General features: G+C 40.7%; 1 protein-coding gene across 2 annotated transcripts in view; it reads left to right on the top strand.

The window, feature by feature from the left end:
* ydjc (YdjC chitooligosaccharide deacetylase homolog) overlaps positions 1 to 14,167 on the top strand; it is a 55,260-nt gene that overhangs the window by 17,592 nt on the left and 23,501 nt on the right. For both annotated transcript variants that reach the window (XM_072388576.1, XM_072388577.1), the window contains exon 3: positions 2,591 to 2,750. In XM_072388576.1, the coding sequence (XP_072244677.1) occupies positions 2,591 to 2,750 (160 nt within the window). The remainder of the gene's footprint in view (positions 1 to 2,590; positions 2,751 to 14,167) is intronic.

Raw genomic sequence — 14,167 nt, 5'->3', positions numbered from 1 at the left:
TATGAACCAGGCACATTCAGATAAGCATATGCCCGATGAGGCATGTACAGAATCGCGTCTTCCACTCCTATGTGTTTCTGGTAGGCAAACTGGAGGGGGTCAAGATCCTCAGCAACCTGCAATCTTATGCGACGGATATGGAGTCTCTCCAAGGTCTTCATGATATGAGATGTCAAAGCGGGAACTGCTAGTTGACCAGCAGTCCCTTAGAAGCTTTGGACAGACTCCATCTGGGCCTGCAGGCCTCCCTGACTGAAGTCTCCTGAGCTCAGCTCCAACCTCCTCTATAGTTGTAGACACAGAGGTTGTAGCAGAAGGATGGCGACAGGACATATTGGTTATAATATTGGTTAAAAGTATTGGCTCTGTCCACATCACTTTCCACAGACTGAGAGTTCTTCAGTCTGTATCCAGTGATGGTCCTCATGCCCCTCCACACCTCCTTGGTGTTATTGTTCTCCAACTGTCTTTATACCTTTTTCTTGTACTCCACCTTAGCTTGACATAGTGTCTTTTTAAGCTCCTGTTGTACAGTCCTCCACCTTTCTCCATCCACATTCTGGAATGTCCCTCTTTGTTTGGTTCAGGAGGTCTTTGATGTCACTGGTAATCCATGGTTTATTATTTGGATAGCACCTTAGAGTCCTCATTGGAATTACAGTGTCCCTACAGAAGTTGATATAGTCTGTGATGTAGTCTTTTTAAACTATTCAACTTTTATTCAAATTTTCCCATCATTCAAATGAATGGGAAATGCTTTCAGCTCTTCCTCCTCTTTCCAACCTAACTACTTAGTATACTTTCAGCTAGAGACACCATTCAAACTTTAAACGGGTCACAAGACATTCAGCTATTACCAAATGGTTCAGCTTTTTAAAATATTAAGCCAAATATGACAGTTTCAAAAATGTTAACATTTTTGCTCCTTCTTGATTTTTATGAATGAGGAGCCAGCAGAGGGGCACTGATCATTTGAACTTTTTCTGATATTCAAACAAATTCCTCTAACGTTCATACAGGTTAAACAAATTACTACTAACTACTAAAGAGCTCACATTTACAGAATTTCAGCTATGAGCCTTGAAGCAAATTCTCTCACTAACTCCAATGGAAAGTTTGGTATGACACCAGAGACAGGTTCAACAGTGTTCAACTCAGTGCCGTTTAAAAATCTTTCACTACACTGAAATAAAATCTACATTGCCGCGTTCCTCCAAGCCTTCTGGTTCTTACGGTCTTCAAATTATTTCCCCAGTTTTCTCACAGGAGGTCATAGTATCCAAAAAAGCCATTTCTGCAGGTTATACAGGGAGGGAGCTTGTTAAACCGCAGCTCGTTAAGCCGCAGCTTAAACATTACTATCACTGTGATGACATCACTCTTCCACTCCCCTGCTACATATCACACTGCAGCCATTTTAACTACTACTCACTTGACTTTTGAGGTTTTTTATAGAATATTGTGCTAATTAAGAATCCAGCAAATGCTTTTCTGGTAAAATTCCACTTTTCTCTGTTTCTCTTCTTTCTGAATTTTTCACTTTTTGTTTTGCATTTTCTTCTCTTTTCTGTTACCAATTGGTGCAGCTTTTTCAAATATTAAGCCAATTTTGAAATATAACGGTTTCAAAAACATGAACAAATTTCAACTTTTTCTCCTCTTTTCAACCTAACTACTCCTGCATACTTTCACCAATTTCAACCATTTTGATATCAAACCGTTCAGCTCCTTCAGGAGATTTCTGCTATGACTTTTGGTGTTTATAACTTTTTTAAAGATTTAACATTTTATTCAAATTTTCTGCAATTTGTCTGCAAATTTCACATTTCAACTCTTTCTCCATTTTTCAACCTAACCAATTCTGCATACTTTCAGCAAGACACACCATTCAAACTTCAAACGGGTCACAAGACATTCAGCTATTACCAAATGGTGCATCTTTTTCAAATATTAAGCCAATTTTGAAATATGACAGTTTCAAAAACATGAACAAATTTCAACTTATGGGCCGGCTGCCACTGCTCCGTATACAGTCGTTGATTCCACACAAGCGCCTCTAGCTCATCACACTTGTTTGGTAGCGACTTAGGGTTTTCCATAATCACTGAGGGCAGAAAAGGCTTGTACCTCCACCTCCTGTTGTGCCTCTTTGTCTTTATTTTTGCTCCAGCTCTACATCCACGGTACAGCTTTCTTAGCTCGGTCGGAATTGGATGTTTAATTCCTCGTCCAATCCTTGACAATGCCATCAGTTCTTGTCTTGTGTACACTGCTCTACTGGTAGCAATGGACATTGTCAAAAAATAGAAATAAAAAAATAAAAAGCAGATCACTAAAATTCACTAAAAATTTTTAAATAAAATGACATATAATTATATAAACGACGAACAAAATTGAGAGCTACACAGACTTGCTGTCGATAAGGCCGGCGCATAGCAACCGACAACATGGTTATCATGACACCTTTCACACAAACCCCTTTAGAAAATGTGCCTACATAGTGTAATCTTCCAAGTTATGAGATTTAACTATTTCAATCAGCACCATGTAATGTAAAAAAAAATTTCTCTCTTTTTTCCCCCCTAATTAGACACAAAATCCCCATTGGCCTCCATGCCAACCTGTCAGAGGGAACTCCAGTGTGTCAGAGTCTCCAGCAGGCCTCCACACTCATAAACCAGCAAGGCTTCTTCCATGGGAAGATGGGCTTTCGTCAGTCCTTGGAGAGAGGCCAGCTCAATATGAAAGAGGTACACGTCAACAAGGTTTAATTTGTTAGTTGTTTAAGTTAAAGATTCCATGCATTAAGTGCAAGAACGTCAGTGTACAAAAATGAAGTTACAAGGGGTAATATATTCAAAACCCTCAAGACTGCTTAAACACCATTTAAGCAGTGAATAAAGTCTTTGGTTCTTTGAACAGACTGCCTGATCAGCAACGTAATAATCTTTAAGTGAAAATCAAATTAAAGTGCATACATTCAACAGTGAACTATAAATGCTGAAAGAATACAATAACCAAAAAAAGAAACCTGCCAAGCCAAAAGCAGAATTAGGGAATCCCAGATGGCTTGTCTTAGTATGGTCAGAGCATTTGGCCTTACAGAAAAAGACCAATTTAATCTATAAAATGACCATCAACAAGCATTAGCAGTGATGAACATATTTGCTTTAAGACCAGCATTAGAATAGAAAAATGAATACATAGAATTATTAATGCATTACTGCTCGTCTCTCTTTGAAAGTATCAAAATGATCAATAACCCTCTCATTGAAGTCAGGCATGTTCTTAATCAGTTGTCTCTCCGTGGAAAGCATGGCCATTGCACTGAGACGTTCCTGGCCCATTGCATTTTGCAGGAACATCTTGATTGTCATGTTTTATGTTTTGAACCATGTCTTGTCTCATCATTTCCTGTTTTATTTTGAAATATTAACTTCAGGTATCTTGCCCTTCCTCTTGTGTCAAGTGTCTGATTGTCTTCCCTGATTCCCAAAGTGTTTCCACCTGTTCCCCATGGTTCCTCATGTGTTCAAATAGTCTGCGTCTCCCTTGTCTTGTGCCAGTGTTGCAACCTTTCAGTGTTCTTCACCCTAGCATTCTTGAAATCCATAGAATCCACGTCCCTGTAGTCGAGCGTTCCTCCTACAGAGTGACTTTTGTTTGTTAAAGTTTTCACCCATAGTCATAGTTTAGATCACGTAAGTTACATAGTCTGTTTTGTTTCCTCCATTAAGGAGTGTTTTTTCTTCCTCGTTAAAGTTTCATTGAACCTTTGATAGAGGAGTGTTGCATTTTTGGTTTTCTTGTTAAAGTTTCATAGTGTGTCCGTTAGAAGGAGTGAGTTTTGTTTTTTGATAATGTTTCATAGTGCCTTCGTTAAAGGACAGCCTCGTGTTAAGTTTCATAGTACCTCCCTTTGTGGAGAATTTTTGTGTGATTAGTAATTGTGCGTCCGTTAATTGAGAGAGCGTCTTTTGTTTATTCTGCCTCACTAGGAGAGCATGTAAATTTTATTTGTGACTTATTTTGAAACCCTTCATCTGTGTCCTGCCGGTCCGTGACATTGATTCTCTTTTAAATTGAGAGCCATCTCCTAGCTTCAGCTGTCGTCATGGGAGGGGGTTATGAGGATGTTCATCAGAGCCATGGTCTCAGAAAGTTTGTTCTGGAGGTTTTATCTCTTCAGAATCTGTGTCAGTGTCCCACAGTAATCATTGAATTCAAGATTCTGGTATGTAAAAGATAGCTCTGTGTTGTTCAACATGAGATATGCCCTCACAGTGGCATTCAGAACCTCAGTGGGAAATGTAAGGCAGTGCTGATCAAACATCTCTGCTTATAGCAGTGTGGCACCCAGAAGGTGGTCAGTGAAGGAGAATTTTTCTCTGGTGTGAGTCAAGATTGTCTCACAGACAGGGGCGGAGTTGGACACAAAAATCCACCGAGACAGTTCTGACTCCCCGGCCCACCACGAGCCCACAACTGGCCCAACCCATCCCCTCCACCTTCCATATATAAACTAGACAAACAAAATGTATGGACTCAACGGAAATATGACCACAAGATGGCAGAAGGCCATGTAACATCTGAATAAAAAGAATTACCCCCCTCCTGTTTCACTGAGATTATGAATCCATAGGGGATAATGTGTCTAACTTGGTTGATATCTGGATGTGGGTGTCCAGATTTGTTTGTGGGGCTTGTTGTTCAGAGCCAGTCACTCTAAGCTGAACCCACTTTTCCTTCCTCCAATTTATCAGCAGTGGAGTATTTCTTTTTCTGGACCTGCTGACCCTCTGACCATCTGTTTGACTTCTATTTATGTAGTCAGTTTTCCCAACCCTGGTCCTCAATGTACATAGTCAGCTCTTGAAGCGTTGTATAAGGCTGAAAAAGACCCAGTCATTTGAATCAGGTGTGCTGGAGCAGGAAAACATGCAGGGCAGTGTGCTTTGAGGACCAGGGTTGGGAATAAACTCCAACAATTGGCCTGAAATGTGTCTCTTTCTGCTGGTTTGTTCCATATTGTTTTGCAGTATATTGCATATGGGGCTGCATGGTGGCAGACATGTTGGTGCCCATGTTGCCAGGTGTCCACTACCAAAAGTGCCTACAAGCGGCACATGGACATCAGAACTTCACCACAGAGCAATAAACAATGGTAGCTTGGATATATTTTCTTTTAAATCATGAGTCTTGAGTTTCTGATCGTCTGTCTATCTTATCTTTTCGGTTTGTAACACAATGTCTTAGCATGATGGGCATGCCTTCCAGAAATTCAGATAGGCACCTGGTTAGTCCCCTGACTTTGAGTAATGTAGTAGTTCTCCTGTTGATGCAGTTAATTTAACCTGTGGATGAATGTTAGCATGAAAGAGGACCAAGCAGCAAAACAATGCAACATGTCATCTTCACAACATTCTACTTTCAGGAATTGCCTTTTAACAGGTCCGGTCCCAGTGTTCATTGGTCACTCAATCAAGATTCCATATAGACCCAAAACCAAAACAACTGGCCAGTTGATATTAACAATGTGTTAGGACTTTTAGATTAATTAGAAATTCAGTAACACTATCTTATTTTGCTGTGGAAAATCTTTAAACCACTTACAGAACACACCAACAGACCCAAAACACTCCATTTGACAAAGTCCCTCCTTAATTCTGGGTAATGTAGGCAGTACCACTCTGCAAGCTGGGCTCATTGCATAGGGCACTGCAGGAGCAGTTGTCTGCCAATCGGAAGGTTGGTGGTTCAATTCCTAGCTTACCCAAACCACATGTCGAAGTGTCCTCAGGCAAGACATTGAACTCCACGTTTCCAGCTCCAACCCCCCCTGTGTACCTGAATCTCACTTGAGAGATGAAAAACAACTCTCAAGCTCAGGGTCAACCATTCACTGACTGCAACCAATCTATGATTAGCACATTAGCTTAAACAGACTCCTGTGGGACTGACAATAACGAAATCTGGAAGGGTTAGTAACCCCATTGAAAAGCTAGATCTGGAAAGATAATATGATGATAACGAGTGAGGAGTGGAGCGTGCAAAATATAGTTGGAGCATGGAGCGAGTTTTTATCAAATGGCCGGAGCAATTGCTCTATGCGGCTGTAGTTCCGCTCTGATATCACTCACACCACCAGTCTAGGGCATACACAAATCTACCCAGAATTCACCTGTGCCTTCAACAATTAACAAAACTGTTAGCTTATTGTAACACATAACCCTTCAAAGAAGGAAATAATAATAGGTTCAATGGCCAAAACAAGCAACAGTCTAGATAAGTTAAAAGATACCGTGCAGATTTCATGCATAGACACATGAGAAAAGAAATGTTTTTAACCTGGATTTAAAAATGTCTACATTTGGTGACAGTTTAATCTCCACTGGAAGTTTGTTCCACTTGTTTGCAGCATAACAGCTAAATGCTGCTTCTCCATGTTAGTCTGGAGTCTGGACTGGACCAGCTGACCTGGGTCCTTGGATCTAAGAGCTCTGCTGGGTTTATATTCTCTGAACATATCACAGATGTATTTTTGGCCTAAACCATTCTGGGATTTGTAAACCATCAGCAGGCTTTTAAAATCTATTCTGTGACTGACTGGAAGCCAGTGTAAAGACTTTAAAACTGGTGTGATGTGTTCAGATCTCTTAGTCCTGGTTAAAACTCTAGCAGCTGGATGAGCTGCAGCTTTTTAATGCTCTTTTTAGGAAGTCCAGTTAAAAGTCCATTACAGTAATCGAGTCGACTGGAGCTAAATGCATGGATGAGTTTCTCCTGGTCTTTTTGGGAGAGAAAACCTTTAATTTTTTAATGTTAAAAAATGCCTAAAAAGCTCCCTTGGTGACAGCTTTGATGTGGCTGCTGAAAGTCGGATCTGAGTCTATCAACACTCCAAGGTTACAAACCTGGTCAGTGATTGTAAGGGCCTGAGTCTCAAGATATTTATCAATGCTGACCCTCTTGCTCTTTTCCACAAACCATACATGTCCAGCACAGAAGAAAATTCTTTGGCATTACCATCCGTCATATTATCTATGTGAATGTTAAAATCCCCGGTCAAGATAAAATGGTTAAAATCAGTCGAGATAACAGACAATAATTCAGAAAATTCATCATTAAAACTTGCACATTATCCTGGAGATCTGTAAATGATTAAGAACAGAATTTTAGGAACACCCTTTAAAATAATACTAAAATATTCAAAAGAAGTGAAATCACCAAATGAGATCTCTTTACACTGGAATGTATCTTTAAATAAGGCAGCTTCTCCCCCATCTTTCCTCCCATTTCGGCATTTATCCATAAAAGCTAAAATTTTGAGGTGCTGTTTCATTAAGAACAGTAGCACTTGTGCTTTCTGTTAACCATGTTTCTGTCAGGAAAAGAAAATCTAATTTGTGTGAAATTATGAAGTCATTAACTAACAGTGACTTATTGGACAGAGATCTAATATTAGGTAGAGCTAGTTTTGCGGAGTTTACACCGGTCTCTGTTGTATTCTGAGTTGTACGTGGTACTGTTAACAGATTAGATAGATTCACCCAGCAAGTTGGCTGTTTTCGATTCCTTTTACTAACTAATACAGAAATACTACTGGGTCCCAGCTTGTTCTCAGAACAGCTGTCAGTAGTACGGCTACTATAGCAGGGACCCTGAACGCATCGTGGCATTTTATCTTTGTTTTGAACTCTACTGCTGCTCCTTGAACATCCTGCACATCCCCTTCAATTCAATTCAGTTTTATTTATATATTATTTATAAATAATAAATAAGGAGGACTGTAGCCTCTATACACGGGGCGCCTGCACAGCTTCTTCGTTCAGGTTTAACTATTGTTCACTGTGGTTTGTTGCCTGGTTCAACTACTCAATTCATCCATCCATTTTCTATACCGTCAATCCGTTAATCGGGTAGCGGGTGGGCTGGAGCCTATCCCAGCAGTCATCGGGCGAAAGGCGGGGTACACCCTGGACAGGTTGCCAGTCCATCACAGGGCCACATAGAGACAAACAACCATGCACGCTCACACTCACTCCTAATTTGGACAATTTGGAGTCACCAATTAACCTGACATGGGAGGAAGCCGGAGTACCCGGAGAGAACCCACGCATACACGGGGAGAACATGCAAACTCCACACAGAACCCTCCACCTGGAACCCTTTTGCTGTGAGGTGGTTAACCACCACACCACCGTGCAGCCCCTACTCAATTCAATTCAACAATTGTCATCTCAAGGCACTTAAGTAATATAGTCCAATTCATGCCAATTGGAATTCAATTCATTGTAATCATAATCCAATTAATTCATATAGAGCCAATTAAAAAAAATTATATCCTAGCAAAGGAAACCAACAGATTGGTTGGTTTCCTTAGCTATTTGGCTCTAAATTTCATATAGAGCCAATTCAAAAAAATTATATCCTAGCTAAGGAAACCAACAGATTGCACTGAAACTTGTCTTCAGTCCAATCTCCCGTCCTGAGCCTGAGGCGACTGTGGAAAGGAACGACTCCCTTTTAACAGGAAGAAACCTCTGGCAGAACCAGACTCAGGAAGGATGGCCATCTGCCTCGACCAGCTGGGGTTTGAGAAGACAGAAAAGAGGGAAAAGAGGGAGGAAAAACACCATAACGCCATTCAAAGGATATCTGTTGGAACAGGGAAACAAAAGTTAATAACCACAGTAATGTCACATGTACATAAAATCAATCGAGAAATTAAACAGGGGAAAAAAGAGAGCAAAGTGAGGAAAGGTGTGACAGATGAGGTCCCCCAGCAGTCTCAGTCTAAGCCTATAGCAGCTTAACTATGGGATGTTTCAGGATTCCCCCTGTGCCCTGCTCTGCCAGGACAGATGATTTAAGAGGAGGGGGTGACCTGCGTTTCTTGGCAGATGGTGGTCGCTGGAGTCCTGGCTGGGATAGAGTCAGTCTTTGGAGATGGGTGATGTGGATTAAAGGGTCTGGTGAGGGGGAGGGCTGGGGGTTGTTTGCCTCTCTGCCGTGTCCTCCACCCTTTTCTGTACAGTCATGTTTGCGTTTGCCGTCCCAACAGCATGACGTAAGTGTGCACCAGGTAATCTGCATCCATTTCGATTTGGATGCACGCCATCAGGTCTAAAACGCTCCTTACAGTTCCAAAAGATATTGAAGTTATCAATGAACTAAATCCCATGGGCGATGCGTGCATTTGATAACCATGTGTTCAAGCCAAGAAGTCTGCTGAAAAATTCAATTCCTTTACCCACAGTAGGAATGAGGCCTGAAATGGAGGCACGGTGTGCTCCATAGTGACGAAGTCTCTCCAACAGTAGAGAAAAGTCTTTCTTCAGGATCTCAGAGCCAGTCTTCCTTCTCAGAATATCAAAAGACCCCATGTGGATAATGATCTTCATGTCATCTGGCTGTGTAGACAGAATGGTCGGCAAGATATCTATCAGTTCCCTGACTAATGTATCAGAAAAAGTTATATTTTCTGTCTTTGCCATTCTGACATGCTGTGTTACAGAGTCCCCAATCAGAATGGTATCTGTTCCATTTTGTGTGGAAGTGTCGATTGCTTCTGTAGTCCTCACCTTGGCTGTGGCATCTGGGCTTCTCCTGATATTCTGGATTAGCCCTTGGCTAAGTTTGGGGCCATTTCTCTTGTTTTTATTCATTTTTGCATTACATTCATCATCACACATTGTATTTGGAATCAACTGATCCTATTTATTATGCAATGGTACTTCAGGTGGTGGAGTGAGTGCGGGAGGTTTAGGTTTCATGCTGGGTTTACCTCTGCCACGGACAACATGAGACCAGGTCCTGGCTGGGGTTGATGACTTTGGTTTGGCACCAACACTGTTTTAGTAAGAGATGTCAGTCGGTACGGCCGGTTTGGGAGCTTCACCATATATTCCACTGTCATTTGGACACATCCAGGGAAGTGTGTCAGCCAGGTCTGCAGCGTGAGGCTCCACATCAGCTGTTATCCTGCGTCCTTTGGCACATGAAGGCTCCACAGCCTGCACAGGAGCTATAATAGAGTCAATAAATTCCTCGTTCACACAAATTTCTTGCAGCATTTCAATCCTCTTCTCAAGCTGTTATCCTCACAGAGAGTCGCTCACACTCGACAAACAGAAACACAAACAGGAGGGCTAATACCATTTACAAATATAGACAAAAGAAAAAGAATACCGGTAAAAGAATAAAATTATATCCAAGACTAGTGGAAAGAAGCAGCAGGAGGAAGCAGGGACGCGTCTGTACTCTTCAGAACCAGGAAGTAGTTTTTCTCAGTAATAAAATAAACAACACTCAAATAACCATATTAAGTTATTAAAATAACTTCTCAAAATCAACAGTATCAAAATATCCTGTGCTCTTTAAATGGTAATAAGCAAACATCAGCCATTTAAAAAAAAATATAATAATAATATGTGCACTGTTGGTAAATTGTGGCTAAATGTTCTTAAAGTTCACAGATAAAGTGCTAAACACACACAATACAGCTCTGTGTGTACAAAAACAAAGAAAAGCACCTGTAAAATGTTGAATTAATGCTTCAGCATTAATGTATCTGTGTGATTTTCTGAATTCAGTACACATTGGGTTTTACATCTGATGGAGGACTATTTCAACCTCTGAGAAAATATGTTTTCCCACTTTAGGCATGAAATCCCAAACATCATTAGGAATTTCTTTGTCGCTTAAGTTGTTTCAAATTCAACCCCGTAACGGGACAATTTGATTTCTGTATGACTAGAATTCTAAAACATATTCAAACTAATTCTTCCAGTTCCTTGGTAATCACCTGTCCCTCTGTAACTCATTGCATTGTAAGTATCTTTTATTTGATTCTAAATTATAATAATTTGACTGTCAAGTAGGATATGGCAACTTAATGTACAAGCTGTCTTTATTACTCATGAAAATATACTTTAAAATAAATATTAGATTAGGCATTTGTATATCTTCTACTTCTCCTTTAAACTTTGCATACAGTTCAACAAACATTTATGTAATATTATTATCAAAAAATGTATGATAATGTATCAAGTAACAGGGTTGATTGAATGACAACATTAAACAAATTGAAATTGATTAAAATTAATTAATTAAAACAAACATGAGGAAAGAAACATATCATGAGGTATGTAATATTTAACATTGTTTAAAAATAACATTTAGATTGAACAGATCTGTCCTATGAGAAGACAAAAATGAAGAACAACAGCATAGCCTGAATGCTGTGTGCAACACCTGTCTCATTGGAATCAGTTTAACAATGTAACATTTGACATCACAACACAGTTTACACACAGTTACACTCTTAATTATAAACTATTAACAATTAAAATAATTTCATATGTTCTTCACACAGTATCAGCAGTACAAAAATTGTTGTCTGCTGAAATCTGGGAACTGAGCATTCACCAAACTTTGAACTAACAACTTTGATGAGTGAATGTGGATCTTCTGTTCTTATCTGATCTGTCTGATCTGTTGCTCCTGCTGTTTATGGTCCTTTCATCCTTTAGACAGTCTGTCCCAGATCTCTTTCTGAATTTGCATGTGAGGTGAATCACGTCCTGTCACAGGCTGAGGAGGCGGGATGAGCTCAAGCACATCATCAAATGGATTCCAGAGTACATCCTCTAGTAGAGGCCAAAATAAGCTGTTTTTGGTTATTCCGGCATTTCACTTTGAAGATATTTTCTGGATACAATGTTTTATCATACGTGAGCACACACTACGCCCCTATTACCTCTGGGTCATCCCAATTGATTTGTTTGTGCTCTTGTGGCACAGTAGCTGGGACTTCCCTGACAAAGCTAAAATGCTTTGTATTCCAGCATTCACATTCAAGCTTTCGATGGGTGGAGCACATGCAGCTGACATCTCGCAATGTTGTCTCCCCTCAAGCAAGACTGATGACTTGATGGATGCGCATGGTTCCTGGGACTGGTGGAAAGGTGGACGGCATCCTTTGCAGTGCCTGCTCAACAGCTTCATCTTCGATAAAATACAATTTGATCTAAGTGTCAGTCTCAGAGAGGGCCTTGAAGAGCTCATAAGCACTGGTGATGTCCCGGCCATGGCTGATGAGGTTGTCTGCTGATGTCTTTAAGGCAGTACCAACACCATCTGCTGCTTCTTTGCCATGACTGGACTCGAAAAAATTCCAGGTCCCTCTCAGTCCTGTCTTATCAAGCTCTGTACTGAAGAGAGAAAAGTTTCCTTTCTGCCTGTACTGCGTACAGGGCCCGTCACTAAAAAAGTGCACAACGGACATTGCTGGGTGTGTGGTCTGCACATAGACCAGTGCAGGTTTCAGATGCTTGGAAGGTGAGATGGAGGTAAAGCAGGTTGGCTCTTGGGCCTCTTAAACTTGGTGAGGTGTGTGTGGAACCTCTCTGCAAGCTCCTCTTGACTGCTCTCAATAGTTTGTTTTACTGTTATTTTTGCGGCCGATCTCTGTTCATCATTGATTTTGCTTTGTCTTCTGTGGCCCACTGCATACAGGTCACCTTCTGTGCACCATTATATGAGCTTGAGAGGGGAATGATTCTGCTTTTGCAGTCTTCACATTCTCCATACATGCAGGCCTTGCTGCCAATGTCACAGCAGACACGTTCTGTGAGGCTCTCTAAATTTGATGTTACAATAAGCTTAAGCTGGCAAAGCTTGTCAGGCAGAAAGCCCAGGTTTTCATGTAACCTGCACTGGCATGTGTCGCGGTCTGAAAGGGAGGGGTGGACAACCCAAAAGGGTCTCAGCCGGCAAAATGAGGCGTAGGAGATGTGACTGGTGTTGTTCTCTGCCAGAAACTTCCTGTGAAGATTTTTCATGGTGTCTTCAAGGAATCGTTTTTGCATTTTAATTTACTTCTTTGTTATTTGCTTTTTCCCCGTCGTCATCCGACTCACATCATCTCTTGTGAAGAGTGTCTTCACCTTGGTCACCAGGGATTTATCAGAGTACCTGTTTGAAAGCTTGTCTGGTGGAGTTATTATTCAGGTCTTCATTATGTCCTGCGTTTCTTTGAAAAGCCTAGTGCTTTCTCAGACCACCTCTGCAGCCTGTATTTCTTTCCTATCTTCCCAACAACAACCTCAGCGACATTTTTTTTTTCCTTTTTCATTTCTGGCATTCTTGTACTTCCTCCTAATGTCCTGAATTAGGGCTTCATGGTGCAGTAATGTTTTCCTCACCTTGCTGTTCACTGTACAATTCTTCAGCAACTGACGGACTTTGGACCTGGGAGAGTCTTTATTCTTGATTTCTCGCTGGAGTCTTTTCTTGTCTTTTCTTGCCTACCTGTAAGTCGCTTTGGATAAAAGTGTCTGCTAAAGGCATAAACATAAACATAGCAGGACAGTAATGACCACCACGGCTTTGTATGTGTGTGTGTGTGTGTGTGTGTGTGTAGAGGGGGTGTCTGAATTCACTACTAAAAATAGTAAACCATGGCTCCCTTCCTACAAATGTGCATTTCTTAGGAGCTACCACAATAATCAGATTAATCATGTACATAGCAGTGTTTTCTAAACACCCTATCATAATTAAAACCAAGCATCACATATTTCCCTCTCTGTGAAGACCCTGGTCTTACTTGCACTGCATCTTGGCTCTCACTTTCAGGAGTATGTGGAAGGGTTGAAGAGGTAGGCCCACTGTTTTCAATTAAATTAAATTCAATTAAATTTTATTTATATAGCACCAAATTACAACAATTGTCATCTCAAGGCACTTAAATAATATTGTCCAATTCAAGCCAATTGGAATTCAATTCAATGTAAGGAAAGTTTTCAATCTCAGCTTTCCTTTTCTGTCTTTCTTTAGCCTTCCGCCACTCCTTCCGCTTACTTCTTTGAGCTCTCTTACTCAGGTCATTGATTGATTTCTTTTTCCCTGCTTCTGTATCTCTTTTCCATCACTCACACTATTTTCTGAGGTATTCTTCCCTTCTCTGTGGATCTGCATTTCTTCTCTCCCAGTACTCTCTTTGACGCTCTGCATTTGATTTAGCCATCTGTTATGTGAAAATAATGAACATGAAATAAGTGGCTGGCTTAAGAACAGTCCAATCTTCAACCCCGTAACAATGATTCAACAATGATTTTAGATAAAAGTAGTCATACGTCCTCAATAGCTAGGGTATGGAGCACCA

Source organism: Leuresthes tenuis, unplaced genomic scaffold, assembly GCF_036924035.1.
Source record: "Leuresthes tenuis unplaced genomic scaffold, fLeuTen1.0.hap1 SCAF_6, whole genome shotgun sequence".
NCBI lineage: Eukaryota > Metazoa > Chordata > Actinopteri > Atheriniformes > Atherinopsidae > Leuresthes > Leuresthes tenuis.
This window is presented reverse-complemented; position numbering and strand designations above follow the sequence as displayed.